At 38.9% G+C, this 15,022-nt stretch overlaps 1 protein-coding gene across 2 annotated transcripts in view; it reads left to right on the top strand.

The window, feature by feature from the left end:
- Nucleotides 1–9,127, top strand: part of LOC135056781 (ligand-dependent corepressor-like) — a 116,285-nt gene extending 107,158 nt beyond the window's left edge. The window contains exons 7-8 of one of the 2 annotated variants that reach the window (XM_063962358.1): nucleotides 5,484–5,577; nucleotides 7,488–9,127. In XM_063962358.1, coding sequence (XP_063818428.1) covers nucleotides 5,484–5,577; nucleotides 7,488–8,463 — 1,070 coding nt within the window. In that variant the 3' untranslated portion in view covers nucleotides 8,464–9,127. Of the gene's footprint in view, nucleotides 1–5,480; nucleotides 5,578–7,487 lie in introns of both variants that reach the window. The other variant, XM_063962357.1, reaches the window with a different exon arrangement.
- The last annotated feature ends 5,895 nt before the right edge of the window (nucleotides 9,128–15,022 follow it).

Raw genomic sequence — 15,022 nt, 5'->3', positions numbered from 1 at the left:
GGCGGCACAAGGAGCAGAGTGGCCATGGCAGAAGCGACCAGGATTCGTCGCTGGGCGGAAGGCCATGTAAGCGCCCTATCAGCTGTATTCATCCCGGGGTTGGACAACTGGGAAGCGGACTTCCTCAGCAGGCACGACCTGCATCCGGGAGAGTGGGGACTTCATCAAGAAGTCTTCGCACAGATCGTGGGTCGGTGGGGGCTGCCTCAGATAGACATGATGGCGTCCCGTCTCAACAAAAAGCTAAAGTGGTATTGTGCCAGGTCAAGAGACCCTCAGGCGGTAGCGGTGGACGCTCTAGTGACACCTTGGGTGTTCAGATCGGTCTATGTGTTCCCTCCTCTACCTCTCATACCCAAGGTGTTGAGAATAATAAGACTAAGAAGAGTAAGAACAATCCTCATTGTTCCAGATTGGCCACGAAGGACTTGGTATCCGGATCTGCAAGAGTTGCTCACAGAAGATCCGTGGCCTCTTCCTCTAAGACAGGACCTGCTGCAGCAGGGGCCCTGTCTGTTCCAAGACTTACCGCGGCTGCGTTTGACGGCATGGCGGTTGAACGCCGGATCCTAGCGAAAAAGGTATTCCGGGGGAGGTCATTCCTACCCTGATCAAGGCTAGGAAGGACGTGACATTGAAACATTATCACCGTATATGGCGAAAATATGTTTCTTGGTGTGAGGCCAGGACTGCTCCTACGGAGGAGTTCCATTTGGGTCGTCTGCTTCACTTCCTGCAAACAGGAGTGACTTTGGGCCTAAAATTAGGGTCCATAAAGGTCCAAATTTCGGCCTTATCCATTTTCTTTCAAAAGGAATTGGCTTCTCTTCCTGAAGTACAGACATTCGTGAAGGGGGTGCTGCATATTCAGCCTCCTTTTGTACCTCCGGTGGCGCCGTGGGATCTTAATGTGGTATTACGTTTCCTCAAGTCACCTTAGTTTGAACCACTCACAACAGTGGAGTTGAAATATCTCACTTAGAAAGTGGTCATGTTGTTGGCCTTGGCTTCTGCGAGGCGTGTTTCGGAATTAGCGGCTTTGTCACATAAAAGCCCTTATCTGGTTTTCCACGTGGATAGGGCAGAATTGAGGACTCATCCTCAATTTCTGCCTAAAGTGGTCTCTTCTTTTCATATGAATCAACCTATTGTCGTGCCTGTGGCTACACGGGACTTGGAGGATTCAGAGTCCCTTGATGTGGTCAGTGCTTTGAAGATTTATGTGGCCAGAACAGCGAGGGTTAGGAAAACTGAAGCGCTGTTTGTTCTGTATGCAGCCAACAAAGTTGGCGCGCCTGCTTCAAAGCAGACTATTGCTCGCTGGATCTGTAACGCGATTCAGCAGGCGCATTCTACGGCAGGATTGCCATTGCCTAAATCGGTTAAGGCCCATTCCACTAGGAAGGTGGGCTCGTCTTGGGCGGCTGCCCGAGGGGTATCTGCATTACAGTTGTGCCGAGCAGCTACTTGGTCGGGGTCAAACACCTTTGCAAAGTTCTATAAATTTGATACCCTGGCTGAGGAGGACCTCCTGTTTGCTCAATCGGTGCTGCAGAGTCATCCGCACTCTCCCGCCCGTTTGGGAGCTTTGGTATAATCCCCATGGTCCTTACGGAGTCCCAGCATCCTCCAGGACGTTAGAGAAAATGAGATTTTACACTTACCGGTAAATCTATTTCTCGTAGTCCGTAGAGGATGCTGGGCGCCCGTCCCAAGTGCGGACTTTCTGCAATACGTGTATATAGTTATTGCTTACATAAGGGTTATGTTATAGTTTCATCGGTTTAGACCGAGACTATGTAGTTTGTTCATACTATTAACTGGGTAGTTATCACAAGTTATACGGTGTGATTGGTGTGGCTGGTATGAATCTTGCCCTGGGATTCCCAAAAATCCTTTCCTCGTACTGTCCATCTCCTCTGGGCACAGTTTCTCTAACTGGGGTCTGGAGGAGGAGCATAGAGGGATGAGCCAGTGCACACCCAGAGTCCAAAGTCTTTCTTAAAGTGCCCATGCCTCCTGTGGAGCCTGTCTATTCCCCATGGTCCTTACGGAGTCCCAGCATCCTCTACGGACTACGAGAAATAGATTTACCGGTAAGTGTAAAATCTTATTTTTACCACACCACTAATACTAACCCTAACTGCTCCCCCTCTCGCAGTCTAACCCCTGTTCTTAGCACCGGGATCCATCGGAATTCTGACCGTTCGGATCCTGCTGTCAGTCTGTGTATTTTGGCCAGATCCCGCAGTAAACTGCTTTCTCAGAAGTGCTGGACATAATGCAGCTAGCGCATGCAGTAGCACCGTGACTAGCCTAAAGACACTAACCAAGTTGGACTTGTGCTCACACCTCAGGAGGGTGTGAGGCGATATCCACTAGTCGTGGGTTTACTGCCCAGGAGATTGAATAGCTCTTTTCACTCGTCCCCAGAGCTCAACAAACTCACGTTCAATTGAATTCCCTCCTTAGTTAAGACATGTATTTAGAGTATACTAAAATGCAAGAAATATGAAACTTTTACACTTTTAATGTAGTTGTACGTTATATAACTGTTACTTTTTTGTATAGTACAAGGGGGGATTCAATAAATAAGGTAACAAGGCCCCTCACTGCGTAAATATATTCACCTCGTACATATACGTGTACTCAATAGTATTACAGATTTTTCTACATAGTCCCCATATTTGTCTAAGCATTTGTTCCAACGGTACACAAAGACCTCTATTCTGGCAAAGGAGAAATTGGTGTCAAGCGCCTGAAGCCAGGATATGACTGTTTTCTGATCTTCACGGTCACCATTCATCAGCAATGTTCCGGACTCAAATGCATCTGTCCTCCGGAATCAGACCTTCAATGCGGCATGAACGGCCATCTGTGGTGGACGTGGTTGGACGGCCGGATCGTTGCTTATCTTGAATGTCTGTCCTGCCATTATTAAAGGCCATGCACCAAACCCAAACCGGTTTCCATGACCTGACGTTTATCACCATACACTTCTACAAGAAATCTGATCTGACTGCGCACCTGAATGTGTGACCATGTTTCCGCCAGCCCCACCGTCTTATAACTGATATTGGGACAGTATGGGGGAAATTCAAATGTTTGATAAGTCGGTTGGGTGTTTTTTTCCCCCCTGTCTATTAGATAGGAAATAACAGACTCCCAACTGACTTTTCAAACATTTGAATCTCCCCCTATGACTGATATGAGGCGCAGTATAGTGGTTATGAGGAGAAGCAGTGGTCTGCCTGCTTTGGCCTGGGGTGAAGGGGGGGGAATTAGAATGAAATAGAAAACATTACACACGTTAGAGGTCTTGTTACCTTACTTTATTGTGCCACACTCGTATATTGTATTATGTTACTGTAAACCATAATAAAATAGACTGTCTGTGACGTAAAAGAGGGAAACCACGCAGGTAGAGGTGCTGTGTTGTACAGAGAAGGCAATGTGGTGAGGAAGTCGAATCATTCTATCCCAATACGTCATTTTCTCTATTTTGGATCTGCTGCTTCGTACAGTTCTAAACATTGGATAACTTTTTTAGAATTTTGGAAAGGAGACTACTATTTCATTGTAAATTTTTGTTAGCAGTTTGGCTTCCTTTGTTAGCAGTATGGCTTCCTCTGTTAGCATAGGAATGTCCTGGTTATATAAGTGTGACTAAAATATGATTAGCAGAATGTAATCTATAGGAAAGCACTCCGTACTGAAGCGCTCCTTCCCTCATTACTCTGGTTTTGTAGGACTGTGAAGCTGGCACTAAACCTTAAGCTGCTTATGTAATTGGGGCCTCTACTGTCTCAAGTGAGAATGGGAATGCCAGAAATACCTCTTATGTGTTTTGGTTAGGGCATGTCCTGGAAAAGCTCATTCTCTATAAGCAAGCGCTGACACAGGGTAAACATTGGTGCTGATTCTGAGTCGCAGATTTGTGGGTAACTCTGGAAGCAGTATTTCTACCTTATGCTAGATGTGGGAATCCATAGGGGCTAATGCAGGAGTTAGTGTATTTGCGTTACCAACTGATTTTACGCAGTCTTTAGTATTGGCACTTTGGCTTTAGCAGCCCCATGCTAAGTGCAAGAGCTGCATCTGAAACAGGCTTCCATTCCTGTAGGATTCAGAATAGCACAGAGCTTTGTTATATTGCCCATGACGCTCTCCAAGATGGGGCAATTCCGTATGCTCATTGTTGCCTCCCTGAAAAACCCAGTTTCATGGAAAGACAGCGCGGAAAGTTCCCTACATCTCAGAACAGAATGGTCTGCAAAAACTCGCCATTTGCATCCATGTATAGAGATCCATCTGACTTAGAATCCGCCGCTGCATCCATATTAAGCAGGGTTGGCTGGTTTAAACCACTCTATTTTTTTATTAAGTTGTGACCACAGTTAGGGCGCAGTGACCTATTATAAGGGAATACCCCTGGTATTCCATATTCTTGTTGCTTGTAGTCTTCATCTGAGTGAACTAAACCAATGCAATACATTCAAAAATATACACACACACAACGGATAAATAGGGACAGTGGAAAGATGAACCATATCAGAGAGGTACTAAATCTGTCTAGCATCAGCTAAGACTCCACAAACTCCTTCCCTAAAAATCCTATAGGACAGGAGAAACCACAACTAACATTCTCAATCTTAAAGGGTAAACTGCTCCAAAACATTAAAGAGGCAATACACAGAGAAACATTTGGTTTAATCTCATTCAGGTTTAGTTAAATTCAAAGCCTTCAGACCTATTGAGATGTCTCCGAATGCACTTTGTATCTTCTTAAAATGGTGTTTCTCTCTCTCTCTCTCGCGCTCTCTCTCTCTCTCTCTCTCTCTCTCTCGCGCTCTCTCTCTCTCTCTCTCTCTCTCTCTCTCTATATATATATATATATATATATATATATATATATATATTGCCAGCAATATGCTTCTCCAGTCTTTATTTTATATTAAAAAAAAAAATTTAATAGGAATAATAAGCAGTAAAAATTGGTTTTCTTGAAAGATGTAAGCTACCCATATCAAAGCCTAATAACTTTTGATTGTTCTATATCTATGGCTGTGTTTGAAAAATAACTGGAGCTGATCGTTTGGTATCTCTCTCTGCAAGCATTGATAAATATCCTCCATTGTTACTATGACCCCTGTTCCAGTCTGGCCTTCATCTATTGGGGAGTGATCTCTATGGTAAATCCTTTGTGATAATGGAGTCTCACTAAGGAGGGGCATAGTAGGGTATGTGTAGCAGCTGGCATGTCTACATACACTCCAAAATTGCGGCAACAGGGAGATTAAATTAGATAAGAGAGCATCTTCCTCTGTTGCCAAATTTTGATTTGTGGAAAGAATTGAGGCTTAACGTTCCACTTTTTCAAAGCACATATTCACCGTCCTATTGCTTTCTGAGTTTCATGACTGAAGTAAATCAGATGATATTCTTGTATATGTAGTGCTTATCGGCTTGTTCTACTTCAGCAGATGGAGTGCTCGATCTATCCACTAAGAAGAGTCCATGTTCCAGTAGCACGCATGCAAGCATTTCTCCAAGTACCTCAAACTCTATAGGGAATGGGTAAGAACCATCCTCACCTTCTTTTCGTTGTGGGTTTTTTGTTTCTGTTTGTTTGTTTTTTATAATTTGTTTTCACTTTTAATTACTCCTGCAAAAATCTTGATCTGTTTTGAAACTAAAGTGATTATGCCTTCCACCCTTTAAGAGTAATGAGTTCTCTTGAATTCATGACTTGCCATTCTTCAACAAACTCAAATTTTTAGTAATATGTCCATGAAATCATATGCTATTAGCTCTATCATATATCTCATTCATTGTCTTCAATTTAGATGGGGCTGTTGTATGAATGTTTAGAATGAACGCTTACATGTTTATTGGTTATATTCGGTGAACTGATCCTAGTATGTGAATGAAGGTGATCATATAGGCAATACATATACTTTACATGCTTTAGTAATCAAAGTTGGTGTATCTGGCACCCTGGTTGATGCTCCTTATTCATTGTATAGCTGATGTCAATGTATTCCCCCACCCCACACTTGAGTGCTTTTATTTTTATATATATATATATATATATATATATATATATATATATATATATATATTATTATTTTTTAACTATTGTGGGTTTATAGTAGTTTGTTGTATTTAGTTTATTTTTTAATTTTTGTTTATATTATTTTTTGGTCATTGTCCCTCTTTTTTTTATTTTATTTATTTTTTCTCTTTCGCCCCCCTATCTTTTAAATATGCAATTTTGACAGCTGTAAATACAACATATAGCATATTGATTGAGGTTAGTGTGACTTAACCCATATCCATTCTCAGTTTCACATGTGCATTTTGCAGTCCTGGTAGTTCTGTTTTGTATGAAGTTTCTTTGGCGATTGAACATTATATTCATTAATTAGGATTACAGTGGCTATCTGGTTGAGATTTTGGATTCATACAATGATACTGCAATTTCTGGCATTAGAGTATTAAATGGTAGTTGAAAGCCTCCAGGTGCTTTTTATTTTTTACATTTTTTTGTTTTTGTTTTTTTGTTTGTGGTGTGGCTTTTTAAAATTTATAATTTTAACATTCAAACATATTTAATCATGTCTGAATAATCTGTAAACCAATCACCATCTAAATCATTCCTTCTGTCACCTGTCAAATCTATTCTTTTAAGGGGGGAAAAAAATGGTCTGCCTGCATTACAAATTGAGTCTGTAAAAAATAAAATAAAAATAAAATAAACCTGGTTCATTATGGTAATTCCTTTACCAAAATAGCCATCTAAATTTTCTCTAAATGTTGACTTTGACCCTAATAGTTAATTGCACCCTTGCTGCAAGCTACTTCTTTGATTTGAAGGCCATTTTTTTTTCTTTTTAAATTCTTAAAATGTTGCTTTACGTATATCAATAAACTGTATTGTGGGCCTCATTGTTGATGAACTACGTCTCTTATAATGACTTACTACCATCACGGTTTATGATGTGAGCAGCGGACTTGGTTTATCTTTATTTTAAAGTAGGTTGCATTATGTACTAAGTGGCTTACTCTTTTATTACTGTACTTGTTTAGTGGTAACGTCACATTAATAAATTGAGCAAAACGCCAGGATTGACTACTACGTCCTAATTTATTGCTAAGATGCTAATTAAAGACTGTTGCGCAAGCTTTTTATTTTAATTTTATTTTTTTCTTATGCTACAAGAATTTGTGAACCCAGCCAAAGACCAGCTGACACCTTTTTATATTATTTTTTTATTTTTTTTGTTGCCCACAACATTTCTTTATTTTTTCTGTGAACTTATTTTTTCTTTTTCTTAAACTTGACACTGATGCTGAGATAAAATTATAATACAAAAAAAAAAGTGATGTTACCCAAGCAAGGCCTTCTAATAAAGGAGTGGCCCCTTCACCCATCCCTCCCTTCCTGTGCAAGTTCTGCTCACATCAGTTTCCTTCCATCCAATTAGGCGACCTGGGAGACCCAGCCAGCACCGTCCAGATGGACTTCCACGCAGTGGTGATGGGGTGCCTCCAAGAAATTTTCTGGATGCAACCAGGGAAACTTATGGCCACTCCACACCCCTAAAAGTGCCATTGGCTCGCTCCTTACAGATTAGTGAGGAATTGCATAGCAGAAAGATCTCCACAGCTGCCAGCCATGGTTCATCGGGACTGCAGAATCAAGGCCAGCATTTGATCTTATCCAGGGAAGCTTCTTGGGCAAAGCCACACTACGAACTAAATTTTGGCCGTGTGAAATATAGGGGTAATGGAGCACTCAGCAACATCAGTGACCTGCCTTTTCTCACAGAAAATGCAAATACTTTTCATAAAAATAGTCAAAACAAACATGAAATTAAGAAGGAAATGGGCCTTTCTTCTCCAGTTGATTTAAAAATTCCACAGGTCCGCGGCATGGATCTGTCTTGGGATTCCCGGAGCGGGGAATTGTACAATTACAACTCTTTGGTAATGGGTTCACAAACAGAGAGCGCACTTAGCAAAAAATTACGGACTATCCTTCCAAAGCAAAATCGGAGAAACTTACTGGAGACTAGCGCTGATTCCTGGAGCTCAGATGTTGAGCAGTCTACCTCTGGACAGCCGTACCCCACCTCAGATCAAGAAGGCGACGCTGGCTCGAAACAACCAAGGAAAAAACGAGGGAGATACAGACAGTATAACAGCGAGATATTGGAGGAAGCAATCGGTGTTGTCATGAATGGCAAAATGAGCGTCTCAAAAGCGCAAAGCATCTACGGGATTCCTCACAGCACACTGGAGTACAAAGTCAAAGAGCGGCTAGGCACACTAAAAAACCCTCCAAAGAAAAAGCTAAAACTAATGAGGTTGGAAGAACCAGATGGCGCAGTAAAAAGTGAACTGGATCCTCAGGACGAGGTGGTGGCATCGCCAACTGCAAGTGAATCTAAAGATGAATAGGCATGCTGTAAAGTCCTCAGTCTAGTAAACGAGTTGTAACCAAATTGGGCGAGCACGTCTGCATTCTGAGTGAGCACACTTGTCACCTGCTTAACTTATTGTGAAACTCGATGGCAGTTTCCTACCAGACCTCTATACAGGTGGAAGTTGTGTGCTCACCATCAGGCAGATCTGTAAATTCCTCACGCCCAGTAAACAACCCTTGAATACTTTGTTTGGCCTTTACGCATGCTTTTATTTTCAATAGAGAATTGTTACCTCAACAAGAGAACCTCTACATGTAACTATGGACTCGTTGCTTTTGAGCCTACATGTATTGTTTTCTTTATGTATATTTTAAACCTTTGAACACAAGTCCACTTTAAGAAAAAAAACGGAAAAAAAAACCCAACAATTTCAGGAGTCGCTTAAGTAAATACAACCAATGTCTAGGGACAAAGAGAAACTTCTAAAGATAGTTTAATTAATTAATTCAATCAATTCAATTCCTCCAAGTATGATTTTTTTTTATTTTTAAAGTGTTTATGCCAAAATAACTTCTCGAAAAAATTGAATGTACCTCACAAAACACATAATGGAGGTGTTGCTTTTTTTCCAGAGACTGCTAATGAAAAAGGCTTTAATTCAGAGCAGAAGTGTGCAGAGAGCACAACACGTTGCAGCGGTTGGGAGGGGAAGTGGAGGGTGGGGTTGGGCTGGAGGCAGTACATTGCTAGCCTACAAATGAGAGTATTATGCTAGAGCTTTACATTTCTTATACTTAAAGAATCTCCCGACCAGGGCAGCGTTTGCCCCGGTAAGGCAAGAAGTGTTGGAAGCATTTGCAAGTTTTTGTTTTTTATTTAGGTTTTGTTTGATGTGGGGCAGATATATATGCGTTGCATATATATCCCCCATAACACTCCAGCAAGGACCATGCAAAACCTTTCCATGTAACTAGAGATAATGGACTTTTTAGTGACTAGTAACCATTACACCGCTTTGTTTTGGAAAACTTGACTCTTACCTGCCATTCTGGTTACAGGGAGGGAATCCGTACACACAACCTTCAAACTATACGTTCAGTATATCAACACTAAACCTTGGTGATGAATTACCAGTAGGGTTTTTTTTGTTTTTTCCTATTCACTTTAGAGGAAGTAGCCTTATCACAGCACTAATGCATCCAGGAGATGTTTGTCCACACTCTGCTCTAAGGAAATGCCACATTTATAGAGAGAGAAAATATATAAATATATATATGTAAATTTTACTTGATTTGTAGCTACTGAACTGTGTGGTTATTACATTGTTGGTTCCAGAGATCAGGGGTCATAAACACTTTACTGTGATTATTATCTGGTGCATATTTTGTTTAACAGTACAACCTCACGATTTCTTCAGTTTTCAGGAAAGAGGGACACTCCCTGGGTCTAGCAGGTTTGCTAGAATAGATTTTTACTGTATAGTAGTCATTGCGTAACAAAGATACTCATTGTATGGTGTAGAATGCATTGGGCTACATTATACACACATAAATGCAGCGTCTACTCTGTCTTCAGGTAACTTCTTTTTTTTGTTTTTTCCTTTATAAGCACTCCACGAACCACACAGTTTTGTACATTTTGTTTTTTTTATATATATATTTTGGGCAGTCTGCAACAAGCTTGTTTGGTCTCGCAGCAAACCTGCTTGGATAAAGACTTGCGCCGTTTGTAAAACCTCTTGAAATAATGAATTACACTATTTTTGTTCTCCATTTAATGCTTTATACTTTGTATGCAGTGATGACTGTATAAGTTTATACTTGTTTAAAAGAAAAAGGAGGCAGCTTAGCTTGCTGATTTTCACTGCACTGCTGTGTTAACATAGATAAATTCTTTGCTAGCTTTTTTTATATTGTGTAGAATTTTTTTAGGTGTATAATAGTATCATTGTTTGAATACATTAAAGGGTAGGCACACATTCTGCATAATGCTGTTGCAGTCCATTAAAGGTATGAAATTACACTGGATTAAAGAGGGTCAGAATTTTTAAATTGTGTTTTGTAATACGTATCAAACAATCGTGCATACCGGCATAATCCTGTATAAAGATGCATCCGTTCTGCACGGGCTTTAAACTTGCAAATCCATTTTTCGGGAAACCTTTTTTTTTTTTTTTTTTTATAGAGTAGACATCCAATCCATATACTTTGCTTGCATAACAACAATTGTTTGTTGTAAGCTCTTCTGTTTAAATCAAGGCCAGATATCATACGTAGGTCAACCAATGAGCATTTCAGTGCAGCTGAATTGTGTATGGCATGAGCAGGCTGTCACCAGTACCCTAATTCAGTTGTCTCACAGGCCAGGTTTTTCACTCTGTGTCAAAGTCTCAAACAAGTTACTGATTTTGAGGTTTTAGAGGCAACACACTACAATCTTGAGTTGAACGTGGCTACCAAGTTGAGAATTGAGACTCCCAGCTTGGTATAAAAGTGAGATTGTACGGCATACAACTCATTCAATTCCGGGGGATGTTCAGCTGCACTTATTCCTGAGAATTACTGTACAACACCCCTATGGAGTACAAAGAAATCTGCAATGTTGGTGGCCACTAGCACCTCCTGGCCAGAACATACAACTTAAACTTTGCAAAAATGTCCCAGAGAATTCTCATTTCAGGATTTTATTTTTTATTTTTTTCTATGCCTTAACATATAGGGGGAATTAAATTGTTTTTTTAATGGGCCCTACACTCTATAAAGCAATTCAGTTATTTCTCCGATCAGGCACATATACCGCGGGCACCCATTAGTTCTGCTCACGTCCTCCTGAGGTGGCAAGCAGAAATATGCAAATAATCTGGCGTCTTGCACATTTTTCTTGTCGTGCCCAATACTTTAGGCAGATTTACCCACTTTGTGCTGCTAAGGGGTGTATTCCATTAGTGCTGTTTTTTCGACCAGTCTAAAAAACTGCACTTTTCATCCATTTTAAGGTTGAATTTACATTCGACCTATTCAATGCCTGTGCCGGTTTTTTTTTTTGTGTTTTTTTTTTTTTTTGACTGGTCAAAAAATCCGGCACTGGCGAAAACCACGTGTATTGGCGAATTTGCCGGCAATACATATGTTTTGGCGAATTCACGGGTGTTTTCGCCCATTTTTGGTGAATTTTTGCGCATGCCGATTCAACAAAAAAAATTAAACAGCATGTGTGAAAATGGATTAAAAATGGTTAAACGCCCGCAATTGAATACTGTGTCGAATTAGTGCCGATTTTTTAGACAAAAAAAAACGTCGAAAAAACGCCACTTAATTGAATACCCCCCCTATGTCTTGTGCTTTTGGGCGTAACAAGTGTGAAAAACAATGGGTGCCTGTTGCTGTAACAAACATTTGCGTTGAACCCAGTATAAGTGTGCTAAAACATTTGAATCTGCCCCCTTAACATATTTACTTTTTATACACATATAATGGCATTCATTATATTCTTTAACAACTGCACAGACAAGGGGGTAAATGCCACATATTTTAACATGGTCGGAAATAAACCAATCTAGAAGGGATATTATTCAAAAAGAGCCATCATGAATTGAATTGTTAGAAGTATTTTCTCTGGTGTATAGGTGGGGAATTGTAAAGCAGGTTCCTATGCGTGTACACAAAGGCACGTACAACCAACTTATTAACGTGCTTTAATGTATTGAGATATAATACACAGTCGCCCTGATGTGCTGGTCAGTATTGTTTCATATGTGAAATGTTAGCATAGGCTAGTACAGGCCTACAGTTGTAGAGCAACATGGAGATTCCCAGTGGTGCCAATCACACAACAACATTTTCCAATGCTCCACAGTCCAAACAAAATAACCATTCAAGAATTTGGAAAAATATCAGTATGTACTAACAATTTATTTATTAATTAACAATTTAAATAAATTATTATTAATTAATTATTATTAATAAATTAATAATTTATTATATAGACCAATGTTTACTTAAGTGTCGTCCCGTCGTCCCCCCCCCCCCCCCCAAAAAAAAAAAAATCTGCAAAAGGAATATTTCCTATTTTCCTGCTAATACCATTTGTTCGTTTCAACCCTTGGGAGTTCTGATAAACATATTCTAGAGATTTTAAAATGTAAATAAAATATTTCTAATATATATTTTTCCCCCTCCTTTTTTTTTTTTTGGACATTTTGTTGACACATTTTAAAAATTTGTCCCTGGGTTTAATGCTGTTTGCGTTTTTATGTAATACTGGCCATGACGTATCAGGCTGTGATAATGACAATCAAGCAGTGCCAAAACAGTGTGCCTACTCTTTAATGCTGCTGGTAGGAAAGCGGTATGTGTGTAATAGTTGGAGTTGAGCTTGGGAGCTGTAAATAGTTTGTTCTGTTTTTGTTTGTTTTTTGCGTTTTTTTTTTCTTTTTCTTTTTAATTAAACACTAAAACTTTTATCTCAGTTTTTAAACCCGGAGACCTGAAGATTGTATTGTGTTTTGTCTACAATTTTTTGTAAGCATTTCACTAAGATCTGAAACTAAACTTTCAGGTAAAACCTACTTTGCATGGGAAATATTTGAACAAGCAACTGCATATTCTTTGTAGGGCACTTGTTTTGAATTGCAGGCGCCTAGGTAAACATTGAAGCACTAATAACATTGCTAATTGCAATACAAAATAGCCATTATCTGTTTTGTTAAGGCATAGTTAACACATTACTTAGTGGTCCCTTAAATATTTCATAAACCTTAAAAAAACAAAAAAAAAAGGAGCTGCTGATTTATTTCAAAAGATTTATATTTTATCTTGTAGATTTTGTACATTTTCAGTCTTAACGTTCAGGTGCACCTTCTTACCCTGAATAAAAATGAAAAACATTCCTACAGTTTAAATGTGCATGTAGCACCCTTCCCCTCTAATGCTCATTCAGATGCTTGTGTCCTAAACACAAGTTTTGTACACTAAGACTGAAGGTTTTCTTGGTCCCCCACATGTTATTTCCAAACATGGCTTAGCTTTTATATATCTGTGTGCGGGTCAGCTGACCTGCTGTCACGCTTTCTGCATTATGTCCTTTTTAGTGTTTCACTATGAAACGTTCCGAGAATAGTACCAAGAGGGTAATTTTACATTGAGAATTTTTACTGGTAGACAATTTAAATGATCCATTTATTAGTCCTAAAGAGAAGTCTTTTTAGATTTAACACTGGTGTAAATCGGTGTGACTGAAATATGCAATGTAACTGCAACAGTGGAAAGTTGGTGTGTGTGCTTTTTTTTGTTTTTGTTTAATAAATTCTTGTAATTCTGAGCCATAGTAGACCCACTCTGATGTTATATAAGATATATGTAGTTTGTTTTTGTGCTTTTTTTTCACCAGACCAAAAGCCTACCTTTCAATCTACTCTTTGTCACACACTGAAAAGGTCTGACCATCAGTCTTTCTTAGCGTTAAAATAACACGTTTTAAAACGAGAAATACCTCTATCTAGTACATTTATTGTCCATATTTTGCTGTAGATGTATTTTATTTTGTTAAAGCTGCGTATCCAATTCAGTATAATTCTAGACCAAGTTTTCTAGCTTGCTAATTGTGAACTTTAAGTACACTTATGCAATCTATACTACGTTTTGTTGTTTTTTTTGCCCCCTGATTTATAAAAAAAAAAAATATATATATATATATTTTTGTGGTTAATTCAATTACCTGCGAGGGTCCATTGACTCCTCGTGTGTTATGTTTACGTGCAACTTATGATACGTAATAAAAAAAAAATATTGCTCACACCCCTAGGGAGGTGTAGAAGCAAAAAATTATCAAATTAAGCATACATATAGTATTGTGCGATCATTGCCCATACTTAACTCTGAACCATAATGCATGAGGCCACTGTTGAACCTTGCGGGTAATTAAATAATTCCACTTTAATTAAAACAACAATGACAACAGTTTGGAGAGAACACAATTGTTTCCATGTTGTGTTACAGGAATTACGTGGTCTATTTAGTTTCAGTACATGACCAATATACTGGTTATCAAACTGCTGTAAATATTTTCTTTTGTCCTGTAATACAGTTTGTCCACTTTTTTTTTTTTTTTTTACATTTCTTTTCATTTTAGATCACAAAATTGAATTATTTTTGTGTACAGAAATTCCATACCTCAAAGTTGACTTTATTTTTAAACTTGTAGTTTTAGGTTTAGTTTGAGAGAACAAGCACTGGAGTTGTTTTAAAATAAATAAACGGGAAAAAATATAAACCTAAAAATAAATCTCTTGTTAAGGGAGAGCAGTGCAATGTCAATAAAGCCGTTTTTACGACAGAGCCATATGCAGGCGAGGGAATGTATTGCTGTGTCACTGAATTGTCTAGCATGTAAGTATTGATGCATTAGCTCATCCTCTAGATTACTGAGAAGTGGTTATTTAGCTACTTTTTTATGTTCTAATAATAATATTATTATTATTATTATATTATTTTTTTATTATTATTATTATTTTTTAATGGCTGCAAATTAACCAGCAGTGGACCAATGGTAGATGTGCTTACAAGTTGTATTTGCCAAAAATTGTTTGTTTATTA

The sequence above is a fragment of the Pseudophryne corroboree genome, chromosome 3, assembly GCF_028390025.1.
Source record: "Pseudophryne corroboree isolate aPseCor3 chromosome 3, aPseCor3.hap2, whole genome shotgun sequence".
NCBI classification, from domain to species: domain Eukaryota; kingdom Metazoa; phylum Chordata; class Amphibia; order Anura; family Myobatrachidae; genus Pseudophryne; species Pseudophryne corroboree.
The sequence above is the reverse complement of the archived record's forward strand: the minus strand, read 5'-3'. Positions and strand labels throughout refer to the sequence as shown.